Here is a 13,450-nt window from a genome sequence, read left to right as displayed (position 1 = left end):
AATACCCCAAAAAGGCCCTTTGCTTTGATAAAAGTAAGCAAAGGGCCACATCCAGCCCCCGGGCTGCAGTTTGGAGACCGCTGGTCTAGAGCATTGGTTCTCAACCTATTTAAAACCAAGGCTCGGTAATTTCTTCCAAAACCTTCCATGCCTCAACAGGAAAGAATACAGTTTATATTCGCACAAAAAAAAAAAAGAATGGGAATGCAAAACATGCATTCAAGTGCTGGAGGGCTCTGGATGGGGCTGGCTGTTACTGTGTGTGTGTGTGTGTGTGTGTGTGTGTGTGGGGGGGGGATTGGGAGTGGTGAAGTGGGTTAGAGCAGCGTTTCTCAACTCCAGTCCTCAAGGCGCCCCAACATGTCATGTTTTGAGGATTTCCGTCAGATGAAACAGCTGTGGTAATTACTAAGGCAGTGCAACCGATCAAATCACCTGTGCAAAATAATGGAAATCCTGAAAACATGACCTGTTGGGGCGCCTTGAGGACTGGAGTTGAGAAACGCTGGGTTAGAGGACTCTGCTGCAGACATGGTGGCTCTGTAGGAGATGCGGTTTCTGGAAGGGTTTGAGGAACTCTGTGAGAGGGTGGGGGAAACTGTTGGAAGTTGCGTGCATTATGAAGGGCTGGAGGCTCTGCAGCATACTGGGGGGCACTGTGTGGGCTGAAGGCTCTCAGTTGGCCTAGGGGTACTGTGGGCCACTATAGGAGGTTGGGGGGGGGGGGGGGCACTATGTGAGCTGGAAGGCACTGTGGGCAGGTAAGGAAACTGCAGCTGGCTGGAGGCCTGGGAGAGGGGTGGCCATGGCCCGGCAGTGGGCCATGACATGGTGGTTAAGAACCACTGTTTTAGAGAACTCACTCTTTTACTGAACCACGCAAGGAACAGTTACAACTAGGGTATGTTATCATGAGAAACCCAAATGTGGTGCAGTAGAGGACTCACATACAATATACTGCATAATAGTGACACACGTTTTACAGATCATTATTAGCAAAAATATGTCAATAAACAACATCAGTAACAAAGATGAGCCTTTATGCTGTCACTGGCTCAGAGGTAGGCTCAGATCCCTGTTTAAAGTCAAATACAAGCACAATGAACAACCCCCTGCGCTCAAGGTAGATGTTCTAGCAATGGAGGACTTTAGGTCTTTGACAAGTTGAAACTGGGCAAGACTTTGCAGCCCCCTGGGGACTGGGGTAGCCTAAAAAAAAACACTGGAAAAACAAGAATAAAGGGCGCACCAACCGATCCCAACTTAGGAAAGACACTTCAAATGGCTGACGCCTTTCGAGAGTGGGTGCCCTCTTCTTCAGAGCCAGAGTTTTGGCTCTGAGAAAGAGGACACCTAACATCGAAACACGCCAGCCATGTAAAGTATTTTCTCTACATTAGGATTGGCGCAGTGGACCAAAATGTGCGGGTCACTGTGGATATTGATGAGTTGATCCCATGTGCTGTTTGTGAGTAGACATCTGTTTTATTTCGTCAATAAAAGAGTTTTTAAGTTAATTTGCAAGGCTGGTGCACCCTTTGTTCTTGTTTTTCCTGTGTTTAAAATTCATTGGTTAAAAAATAACTCTTCTTTAAAGTCCAATTGAAGTTACCCGTCTTGTACTCCAGCACGTTCTAATTTGTGACTGCAGTTTGCTTGGAAATGTCTTAAATTACCTTTTTGTATCAGTGAAAATGCTGCTCCATGCTCTCACAGTTCAGTGCTCTATGTTGGTAGAGCTGAGTATCGGCCACACCCCTCATCACAATTGTCCTCACGAAGACTTGTATTGCAGAGAGAGAGGGGGTGTGTCTGACCTGTTCTGTTACAGAGTGCTGAGTACTGAGTGCACTGGGTCTAACTTTGGTACATATTAAATTGCACAGCTAAATGTAGACAACCTGCACAGCTTGCTGCAACAGAAAAGAGGTAAGTATAATCGTGTGTCCTTTTGTGAATAATAAATGTGTTCCTGTGTTTATATAATAAATACGATGCTTTTATAAAAATGACATCCACATTCATGCAATTTAAAGTGACTCAAGTGCATAAATCATAAACAATAACCATGCTGTGCGAGGTAAAATTAAAGAAAATAGTAGATGAACTCATAATAAATATTTCACATAAAAATATATAAATATTGCTTGAATGTCCAATAGTCCAGTGTATCTCCCGATTTGTACACTAAATAGTAGTACAATAGTGTAAATCCTTGAAGGATTGTTTTATTAAGGAATATTTCCAAATATTCTGGGTGATTGTGCGCTTTTCCTTCACCATTAGTTGTGACACTTTATGACATAGGTGACAATAAATCCTGCTTCCCGTGTCACCTCTGTGCTCTCTAGCCTCTCACCTTCATTCTGTTAAATGCCAGCCTAAAGTGTGCTTCCATGGAAGGTGTAGTGATCTCTCCGGTTCCTCTATGCGGATGTATACTGCTCTGCTCTCTCATGTACTGGGTCTTTGTTCCTCCTAAGGGGTTCTCTGGGGTATCCTCTCAATAGGGGTATATGGAGAAAGGAGAATGCTCTCGTAGTGTAGTACCGTAATCAGTAAGTTTTATTCAAATAAAAAATGTATTACACTCACATTTAAATCAATCGGACAGCAGTATAAATCCACGAGTGCCTAACTCGTTCCTAAACGGCGTCACTTCTGGTGTGCTTCCACTCCTTACGTGTTACGTCACAGTCACGTGACTTCATCAGGGTATAATGGAGGCTAAGGGAAGTGTGGTCAAATAGTGTATTGAAGTCATCAGTTTCGGCCATTTTCTTGAAGCCCTGTGTGTGTATATCCGGGCGGCCATTCTCCAATGGATCCCCACTAGTATTTAAAGATGCCTTCCTATTGTTGGCCTATTTCCTCCCGTCCTCCATGTTGTTGGAAGCAATAGAGACCACATCCCATACATTGCCCCGGGAGATGGGGAACGGTTGGATAATTGAGTGCAGTGACACCGGAATTTACATCTAAGTGCGACAATCTTGTATAATAGAGCCAAGTAAATAATAGACTAACAATAGGAAGGCATCTTTAAATACTAGTGGGGATCCATTGGAAAATGACCGCCTGGATATGCAAACACAGGGCTTCAAGAAAATGGCCAAAATTGATGACTTCAATACACTATTTAAACACACTTGCCTTAGCCTTCACTATCCCCTGATGAAGTTACGTGACTGTGACATAACGCATAGGGAGTGAGTGGAGGCACACTGGAAGTGACGCCGTTTAGGAACGAGTTTGGCACTGGTGGATTTATGCCGCTGTCCGATTGATTTAAATATGAGTGTAATACATTTTTTATTTCAATAAAACTTACTGATTACGGTACTACACTACGAGAGCATTCTCCTTTCTCCATATACCCCTATTAAGAGGATACCAGAGAGAACCCCTTAGGAGGAACAAAGACCCAGTATATGAAAGAGCAGAGCAGTGGACATCCCCATAGAGGAACCTGAGAGGTCAGTACACGTTCCATGGAAGCACACTTCAGGCTGGCTTTGAACAGAATCAAGGTGAGAGGCTAAAGAGCACAAAGGTGACACGGGAAGCAGGATTTATTGTCACCTATGTCATAAAGTGTCACAACTAATGGTGAAGGAAAAGAGCACAATCACCCAGAATATTTGAAGGATTGTTTTTTTTTTTTAAGGAATATTTCCAAAGATTTACACTATTGTACTACTATTTAGTGTACAATCGGGAGATACACTGGACTATTGGACATTCAAGCAATATATATATATTTTTATGTGAAATATTTATTATGAGTTCATCTACCATTTTCTTTAATTTGACTCGCACAGGATGGTTAAGCACAGTAATTATAATTGTTCAGGATTTATACACTTGAGTCACTTTAAATTGCATCAATTTAGATGTCATTTTTATGGTTTACTAAAGCATCGTATTAATTATATAAACACAGGAACACATTTATTATTCACAAAAGGACACACGATTACACTTTATGAAAAGACAATAATTAACAAATTAATTACAAACCGTGCTCCCTTTAAAGTGCAAGTGCAAATACCAAGTATCACACAAATTATGTGTCAATAGTGCCAATCATAAATAGCTTTCGGCTAAGTGAAGTCAGAAAGCAATAGAGCATCAAAATATTAAAATAAAGTAAGAACAACAATACAAAAATTTGCCAAAAAATTCAAAAAACATTCAAAAAACAAATAATGTTCAAAAATGGTGTAACTATCTTCTGGATTAATCCTCCTAGATATCAGCGAAACATCAAGGAACAGTAATCCACCAGCATCACCGGCCACACAGCCTACTCACCAGATTGTGGTGACTCCCATGACAGGAGTCAAAAGCGCGTCAAAGACAGCCAGAAAGCTTGACACGATAACGGCTTGGTTCAGGTGCTGGGACTCAGGAAACGCTGTAACTGCTTGGATGGATTCAAGTGAACTCCTTGGATAGCGATGGGTCATTGAAGACCGTTAGTGCCATAAATGGGAAGGAAATGAGTGGAAAACTCCCATCGTGAGGTATGCCAAAAATTTATTAACGCAAGCTAAAAACAGGCTAAAAACCGAATTAACCACATGTGGGTTTGTGCGGACAAACAAAACAATGAGCGTGGCTACGATGCTGCGTAGCGAACGGAAGTGGCGTGTCACGTTCGGTAAGTCCGACCGGTTTCGTCAGTGCGTTCTGACGTCATCAGGGAATTTTTTATATACCTACAGTGCCTCACTATATTTTTATTATTTATTACATTAATAGTTATGGATATGGTATCTAAGTGAAGGCAGCAGTATCGGTTATATTCATCTTACACATATAGTGGTAGCGCAAGAGAAATATATATATATAGAAAAGAGGTAAGAACATCAATATGGAGGTTGCTAGTCACCTGGTTTGATAGACATTGTACTACTCTGTACACTTTCCAAATTTTCTTGGGTCAGAAATATTTCTTTGGAATTTTCATCCATTGACTCCACAGACCAGTTTAATATCAGTACCATTTCCAATTACACAAGATATAAATAAAGTCCATTATACAGATCCTCCAGCTCCAGAACCACAGTTTTCTGTCCTTGGTAGCAATCCCTGCTCACCATCAGTCACTGGTGCTCCTACTGGTAACAGTTTGTGATCCTCCCCCTCTGTTATCACCACCGTCTCAGATGGAGGGGGGCACAGTTGGGTAAAAGGGTACACAGTGGGAAAGAAGCGAGCCACAACTGGAGGAAGCCCGTAAGTGTGTGCCAGCTGCTCTTCCTGACCCCTGCGTGTATTGTCATCGGAGGTAGATAGCCAGAGGGAAATGCTTTTATGTAGACCCCGTTCCTCCAAAGATCCTGTATGCAGAAAAGGTAGAAAAAAAAGTATTGGTAAAGAAGACAAACACCCAGCAAAAGCACTTGTTAAAACCAGTAGAAGAAAGGTGAGACTGATGTAAGGAATGGGGAAAAAAAAATTGGGCACTATATAAACACTGGGGAACTGGTTAATTTACACCAGTTTGAAAGTTTTTCCTGTACTTATATGGGTTTTCTCCAGTTTCCCTAGTTCATTTCTGCATACTGATGGGTCCATTTGCACCACCAATGCAGGAAGGTTACCTTTCACAATCACTCACCACCAATGCTGGGGGGTTATATTTCATTGCCACTCCCCACCAATGCAAGAAGGGTGCATTTTACTGCCACTCACCACCAATGAAGAAGGGGGGGGATACATTTTACTGCTATTTACCATTAATGGAGGGGGCTAAATATCATTGCCATTGACCAATGCTTGCATGAGTTAAATAGTAATGCACTAGTGCTGGAGGTTTTATCGCTGCCACTGACACCAATGCTGGGAGCTACTATTACTCCCATTGATACCAATGCTTGGCTTTTATTGCCCTCACTAACACTAACATTGATTTAGCTCCCACTTTCTTCTTTTTCTTTATTCTTTAAATTCTTTATTTAGCAAGAGGCATGGGTTTTAAAGAGTGCGTATACAGACGCCATAACATAGAAAAGGCAGTTCAGACACAGCAAAGGAGTCATAGTACAGTCAATAATACCGCAACTTGTGTAACGCTCAACAGGCCAAAGGCCTACAATGTTTGCATCCTATCAAACGTCCATGAAAACTTCCCAAAACAAAAGAACGGAGGCTGCTTTAGCTAAGGGAACCAGTCCTTCACAAGTTGCCTGCCAGAGACCTGTGTCCCAAACGTTTCGACCAAAAAAACGAATTAATAAGGGAGCAAACCACTTTTTTCTTAAGTGTACCCCCCAGGGCGTATTTACCCACAGTTATTGCCTCTACTAATAGGATGATTCAATTGCAATATTTACCCCGGACATATTATACCCCCGCACGTCTATATCATATGCATAAGAGGGACTCTGCGATATGTCATGAATGCCAGTTGTGTTGGGGGTACCTTCTTTCACATAGTGTGGGAGTGTTCCAAGGTGAGGCCTCTGTGGTCTTAGGTGACAGAATTCATAGCAGACACCTTTGGCTTCCCCAATAACTGTAACCTCCTTTTAGGTCTTTTGGGAGTTATTGAGCATGAGGAGATGGATGAAGCTACAAAACTGTTTCTCAGACTCCTATTTTTCTATGTTCATAAACTTATTGCCAGGAGATGAATTGATGTGGAAACCTTAACTTTGGAGATGTGGAAAAGATTAGTTAATGTGGATCTTTCACTATACAGAAGGACGTATGAGGCCCGTGGGTCCCCAAAAAAATTCAGAAAGGTGTGGTTCCTTTGGATTGATTCTACGGAAACCCTGGAGGATGAATCTGAGGTTTGAGTGAATAAGGGGAGAAGGTGCAAATGGACTATAGAGATATAGCTGGGTAGCATCAATGGGAGTCTTACACACTCTAAAGGACCTATGTTCTATGTAAGATGTAAGTATTATTTTTTGTGAATGCTTTTTGTTCTTTCTTGGGGGGGGGGGGGTCCATTTTATATTGGTTCTACTATGTTTTTTTTAATTGAGGTGAATCTTAAACCTTAAAAAAAAAACTTTACTGGACTAGGGGGGATACAACTGGTCCACGCCTTCCATTTTTCGTCTTGATGCTATTTGTTTATGTTCTGCATATTGTGTACCCATTTTTGGATGTACTACTGTTCTTTTGTATTCTTTTTCCTTGGACCAAATCTGTGATGTTCTTGTTACGGTTTGTGCCTTCCAATGTCTAGTAACAATAAAAATTTTCTTTGAAAAAAAAAAAAAGTGTACCCCCAGAGTTTCTTTTGCCTAAAAAATAGCAAATCACAGGGGCAAAAGATGCAACACTACAAGCATACGATGTGGAGTAACATGGCCTATGGCTTGTAGTATTGCACCTTGATTGACCACCTCCACTTTTGGCCATCCCCAGTGTTCGGGATGTGGGGTGCACCCATTCTCTCACAAAAAAAACCCTGTGTATAGGTAAAAATATCTGACTTTACATTTTTACTAAGGTAGAAACACAAGGTGTATAGCACATACTGTATATACTGTGGTGGGTTTATCTCTCACCTTCCACTGTATTATCTAGAATAAATGACAATAATCCTCCTAGAAAAATGGGGGTGGTGAGAAGAGAGAGCAGGAGCATATCCACTGCAGGCCAGCCTGGATGGAGACACAGTAACAGATGAACAGAATACACACAATCCCTGATTATAAGTGGAAGAATAATCATTAACAATATGTTTATAACACCTACATAATACAGAGCGCAGGGAACCCTTCCTAGCAGTCTCTAGCTTTGGCCAGGCTCATGTTCCTGCTACAGTAATTCAAACCCTGGAGATCATTCTGTTTAAATTAAAGCCCAAATAAACGTCTAAGTTTCATTCAGCCAAATACATTCCAGATGCATAAAAACAAAGGGGTTGATTTTCTAAAGCCAAATAGACTGGGCACTTTGCAAAGTGTAGTTGCACTCTGCAAGAGCAGTTGCTTCAGAGCTTAGTAAATGAACAGAAACTCTGCTGACTTCCATTAACCAATCACGTGCAAGCAAAAATACAGTTTAATTTTCCTTGCATGTGATTGGATATTCTTTGCAAAGTGAAGCTTTACCTCATTTACTAAGCTCTGGAGCAATTGCACTTTGCAAAGTGCACAGTATATTTGCCTTTAGTAAATCAACCCCAGTGTGTCCAAAGTCACACAACTTGTTTTCTTTATAAAACATCCACACATAAGCAGCAAACACTGTCTCCTGCTGCAGAGATCGACCCTTGCTCTCTGTGAGGAAGCAGCGGTCTCTCTTAAGAGGTCTGAAGCACCCCTTGATGAGTCAGAGCTATTATGCCGCGTACACACGGTCAGACTTTTCGACCGGACTTGTCCGACGGACGCCGACGGACCAAATCCGGCGGACAATCCGATCGTGCGTGGGCTTCACCAGACCTTCAGTGGACTTTTCCAGTCGCAAATCTGACAGACTTTAGATTTGGAACATGCTTCAAATCTTTACGTCGTAACTCCGCCGGACCCAGAAATCCGCTCGTCTGTGTGCTAGTCCGATGGACAAAAACCCACGCTAGGGCAGCTATTGGCTACTGGCTATCAACTTCCCTATTTTAGTCCAGTGTACATCATCACGTACGAATTTGTCTGACTTTTGTGTGATCGTGTGTAGGCAAGTCCAGTCGTTTGAAAGTCTGTTGAAAGTCCGTCGAAAGTCTGTCGAAAGTTTGACGGACGGGCTGTCGGACTTTTGTAGCTGAAAAGTCTGACCGTGTGTACGCGGCATAACTCTGCATGAAGCAAAACTCATGCTCCCTGCTGATAAATATTCAGCTGTTGATTTGACTTTCCCAGGCCACTATTTTCCAGAACCCTTAAAGAAAACAGGTCATTAAAAAAGATGTATTGTGTCACTTTTTGGCCGCGGCCAGAATAGTGATTCCACGTTATTGGGAGTCGAGGACTGTACCTTCCCTGGGAGAGTGGGCTATTGAAGTGGACCGCATTAGAGACCTTGAACGTCTGTTGGCTGAGGAATCGAATAAAGACGATCAGTTCTCTCTTACTTGGACTTCATGGTCCATGTTCCGCTACTCATCAGACTTCATCTCCTGGGCAGAGGGCAACCTAGGCAACACCACCTCATGACCATGTTGGAGCGACTCCTGTTCCTAATCTTTCTGCTTCCCCTACTTTCTCTCAAATCCTTCTCCTCTTTGTATAAATGTACTCCTCAGAATCCATCAAATACTTATTCCAAATGCAAAATATGACCCTCACAGACAAATCCTCTACAGCATAACAGGTTTTTAGAATAAGTTTAATTGTAGTAATACATGATGTTTACACGAAATCCTCTCCCTTGCTGTGAGAGGGCCCTTTAGTTATCCATGTTATGTCTCAACATGTTGTTCTAATTAATGTTTTTTTTTTTTTTCCGACACACACATAACGAACTTGATACAATACTACATGTGTAACCTCCCTATACATTTGCTTTATTGTCATCACTTACTACTGTTATTGATGTTGTCTATGTGGAATGCATTTCCCTTTTTGTTCCCATCAATAAAATAAGACTGAACTAAAGAAAACAGGGGGAAGCAGTCAACCCTGCAGCCAGTGAGACACAGAACAGACCAAAATAATCACATGCAGCTCAACTGTTTATAGTAAGCTAATAACTAAATTTACCTAACCTAGCACCTATGACTTACAAAGCAACAATCTACTGCATGTTCTGGTTGCAGGTTCCAAACTTGTATAACACTTGGTGAGGATGAATACAAAATATGAACAATTCCCAACTGTGGTTTGTGCTTGGAATTGCAACCTCAAAGCGTGTGGGTTGTGTAGTACCACAGTAGCCATGCCTTGTGTATAGGTATGGTAATTGGGATTAGACATGCTGTGACTAGTATTTCCGCTACTGCAGATTTTTTTCTCACCTGTGTTCAGTTTGGTTGGCATTGCTTCCAGCCAGCGAGGCACCAGCAGAGCCATGAACATTGTAAAGCCAACAATGAAGATGTTCCTTCCTGAGTCAATATTTGCATACTGAAAGAAGGAGACCCCTCCGCCCACCGCCATGGAGAATGTCAGACACAACGTGCCGCCTAAATGAAGAAGGAAGATAAGGTATTTAAGCAGGAGGATTGGTTGCTATAGTCAAAAAGGCTACAAAAGCTGCAATTATCTGGACATCACAATAAGGAACCCCAAACAAGCTAATTGAGTGTGAGTTTAGGGGCTCATTCAGCTAAGCGGCTGGAACGCAGCATTCAGATGCAGTAAAACTTCACATCTGGAAGCAGCAGCACTCTGTGCTATGGTAGGCTGACCAGATGTTCCCAATTTCCAGGGACAGTCCCTGATTTTAAGAGGTTGACCCAGATAAAAAGTCTCTCCCTTGTTAAGAATGCTGTCCCTGGCCTGGCACCAGAATCTTCTAAGCTGGTGATCCAGCATCATCGGTTAGTAGGATGCAGTCAGCCATCCGCACAGTGTCATGATGCTGTTGGGTGCTATGGCGTGGGTGACCAGGCTGTGCAGGCAGGCTCCATTTCTTTGTCCTCCCTCTGCAAAGTAGATCTCACTAAATTATTTTCACCTTATGGGAAATGCTTATAAAGTGTCCAGAGTAGCTATATAAACCTTCCTTACAAAAAGCAGTTGACTTGATCATGAAAAATGCTAAATTATCCATTCAAGCTCGTGCCATAACTTATATCTAGCAGGTTATCAGATAGTAATCAAAATGCACATGAAAGAAGAAACCTACCATGGACAGCAAAAGGGATTGTCATCAGCACCTGGGACAGCCGGGGAGAGCACCCCAAGAGAAGGAAGAGTATTGCACTCAACTGGCTGGAGTGACGGGAACCCACCTGAAATAAAAAAAACATCAGCGTCACTTTCCTGTCATGTGTCATGCAATCCTGACCTGGATTACAGAAGTTGAAAAGAGTAAGCTTAGCCTTCATATACTGTATTCCAGGAACATCGGTAACATTATTACACTTTAGCTGAGACATGAAGGCTTAAAGAAGACATTCAGTATGCCCCCCTGTCCCCCCCCTTCTTACCCATCCGGGGGCATTGTGCTCAGTTTACATACTCCCCTGCCCAGCCCTGCTCACCTCTTGAACCATACCAGGCCACATGCCCTCAACATGGGGGGGTGCTTTGGGGCGGGCTCTGCCGGGTCTGCCTGGACTGTGGTTGTGGGGGTCTGTGGGTGGAGGGGCTTATGCAATGCTGCTACTGCCTACACCGACCTGTCCCCTCACCAATGAGTGTCAACACAGGGATCACGTGTCTTCCTCAGGGGTATTTCTGAGGAAGACACGTGATCCTTGTGTCGACACGCAGTGGGGAGGGGACAGGACAGTGCACATATGGGACAGAACAAATTATTTATTTAATACGTTTCTAAATGTGTAATTTTATATATTGCTTATGCCGTTAGCACAGTAGCACTTTTTTGCATGTATGAAATAGAAATATATTGTATTATGTACTTGTTTAGTTTATTATGGAACACTGGATATGTATTTTTGCACTAACCCACAGCCCACAAGATATATATTGATTGCAGAGTATAGCGCGGCATTTTGATTTTTTTTTTCTTTTTTACTATTATTATTTTGGCGTGGGTTTCCCCTTAGAATCCATACCAGACAGAAGAGCCTGGTATGGATTGGGGGGATGGGAATCCCACACTGTTTTTTTTTATTTTTCTGACTTTTCTATTACCAGCATTCTTTTGTTCTTTTGTTTACATTTTAGCTCTCGGTGGTTAAGGACGTGGCGGCTTCCACGTTTGCTCCATAACATCCAGCTATTCTTCAAACAGAATTCAAATCGGTTGAAAATTTTTCGACCTATCCGAATTCGAACTGTTTTTCGAAAATGTGGAATTCGTTAGCAAACGAATAAATGAAACGAATTTCAACAAAATTCGTTACTATTTCATTTGGAGATTCAGATACATCCGAATCTCCGAATAACCAAAAATATGTCCGAATTTACATTCGGACCAAAATACATTGCACACGTCTAGGATTGGGGCTACCATGTGCAAAATTATTGTACAAAGTAGTAAAGTATACCATGTTTGCTATTTTTAAGAAAAACAAATTAATCTTCACAATCACTTTAAGCCTTGTAAATGGAGCCTGAAGCATCCTGGAAAATGTGATGTGCATATCTCAGGAGGCATCAGAGAACAGAAGACATCATTCTTGCCTAGGTGAGAATGGCGGCCGGGGGGGGGGGTGTATATGGAGTAACTTAAAACATTTTTTGAAAAAAGGTAAAGCAAGCAAAAAAAGTTTTTTGTTTTTTTTTACATTTGACATTGTGGAGAGGGGAGTAGTGATATGATGCCTAGGGCATTGGATGGGTGAAGGTCCTCCTTTAGGTTTTGCTCACACTTTTAGATTTCCATACACGGCAGTCCACAGTTACAGATAGTCATATAATTCATTCATAACTTACTATTTAATTTCCCAATGGGCTCGATGAATATTTCACAAGCATGACAAAAAGTCAAAGACAAGCAACAAATAACGAGTTTACTATTTTGCCCACTATATGTGTAAGTAATCCGGTTAAAAGATGTTGACTTAAAGTCCTGCCTTGCAAAACCACAAGACTGGTTAGGATTTTAGGTTTCAGGCGTCACTGGGAGCTTTAAGTACCTGGGTGATTCCGGTAACGCCAGCACTGGGGATGTTGGATCCAGCGCCGCTCATTCCACCCAACATTCCGGAGAGGATATTTCCAACCCCTTCCATGCATATGCCACGGTTACAGGAGTGAAACGGTAGAGGGGGGCAACACAGCATCCGGGCACATAAGATATAACACCCAAGGGAAGACAGGCAGGAGATCAGGGTCATGGCAATGCCCATACCGAGAGTCTCCAGACTGAGCCGTGGCCATCCCCAGGCCCCTGTGTGAACAGAAGATAAGAAAGGTAATTAGTGAATACAGAAAAACTAGTACCGTGTTTCCCCGAAAATAAGACCTACTCCGAAAATAAGCCCTACTGTGTTTTTGGTGGCCAAAATTAATATAAGACCCGGACTTATTTTCGGGGAAACACGGTAAGTATTGGGTAAAATATGAGTCACACAGACCTGGGAAGAAATCATTTTTACTTTTAAAGCCTATAAAAAACTTTATTTAACTCATGTTTTATATAACAAATATACAGTGTAATATTATATATATATATATTTCACAAACTATAATTTATCTCATGATAAAGAATTCCTAAAGCACTGTGGCTTAGCTAAAGAGCAGCAGAAGTAGCTCTCTTCCAGGCACTGCTGTCTCATGCTGACTCACTATATTGAGCGGTCTCCAAAGGGAGTCATTACTCTGACTCATTCAGTTTGATGTACAGTGGAACCTTGGATTACGAGCATAATCCGTTCCAGGAGAATGTTTGTAATCCAAAGCACTCGCAT

The 13,450-nt window shown here is 42.1% G+C and overlaps 1 protein-coding gene across 1 annotated transcript in view; it reads right to left on the bottom strand.

Annotated features, from left to right (window-relative positions):
* Positions 1 to 4,522: 4,522 nt before the first annotated feature.
* Positions 4,523 to 13,450, bottom strand: part of SLC23A3 (solute carrier family 23 member 3) — a 32,042-nt gene continuing 23,114 nt past the window's right edge. The window contains exons 6-10 of the mRNA XM_073634309.1: positions 12,677 to 12,930; positions 10,756 to 10,861; positions 9,923 to 10,090; positions 7,533 to 7,628; positions 4,523 to 5,345 (exon numbers count right to left, since the gene is read on the bottom strand). Coding sequence (XP_073490410.1) covers positions 5,041 to 5,345; positions 7,533 to 7,628; positions 9,923 to 10,090; positions 10,756 to 10,861; positions 12,677 to 12,930 — 929 coding nt within the window. The 3' untranslated portion in view covers positions 4,523 to 5,040. The remainder of the gene's footprint in view (positions 5,346 to 7,532; positions 7,629 to 9,922; positions 10,091 to 10,755; positions 10,862 to 12,676; positions 12,931 to 13,450) is intronic.

This window comes from Aquarana catesbeiana, linkage group LG06, assembly GCF_042186555.1.
Source record: "Aquarana catesbeiana isolate 2022-GZ linkage group LG06, ASM4218655v1, whole genome shotgun sequence".
Lineage (NCBI taxonomy): Eukaryota > Metazoa > Chordata > Amphibia > Anura > Ranidae > Aquarana > Aquarana catesbeiana.
The sequence above is the reverse complement of the archived record's forward strand: the minus strand, read 5'-3'. Positions and strand labels throughout refer to the sequence as shown.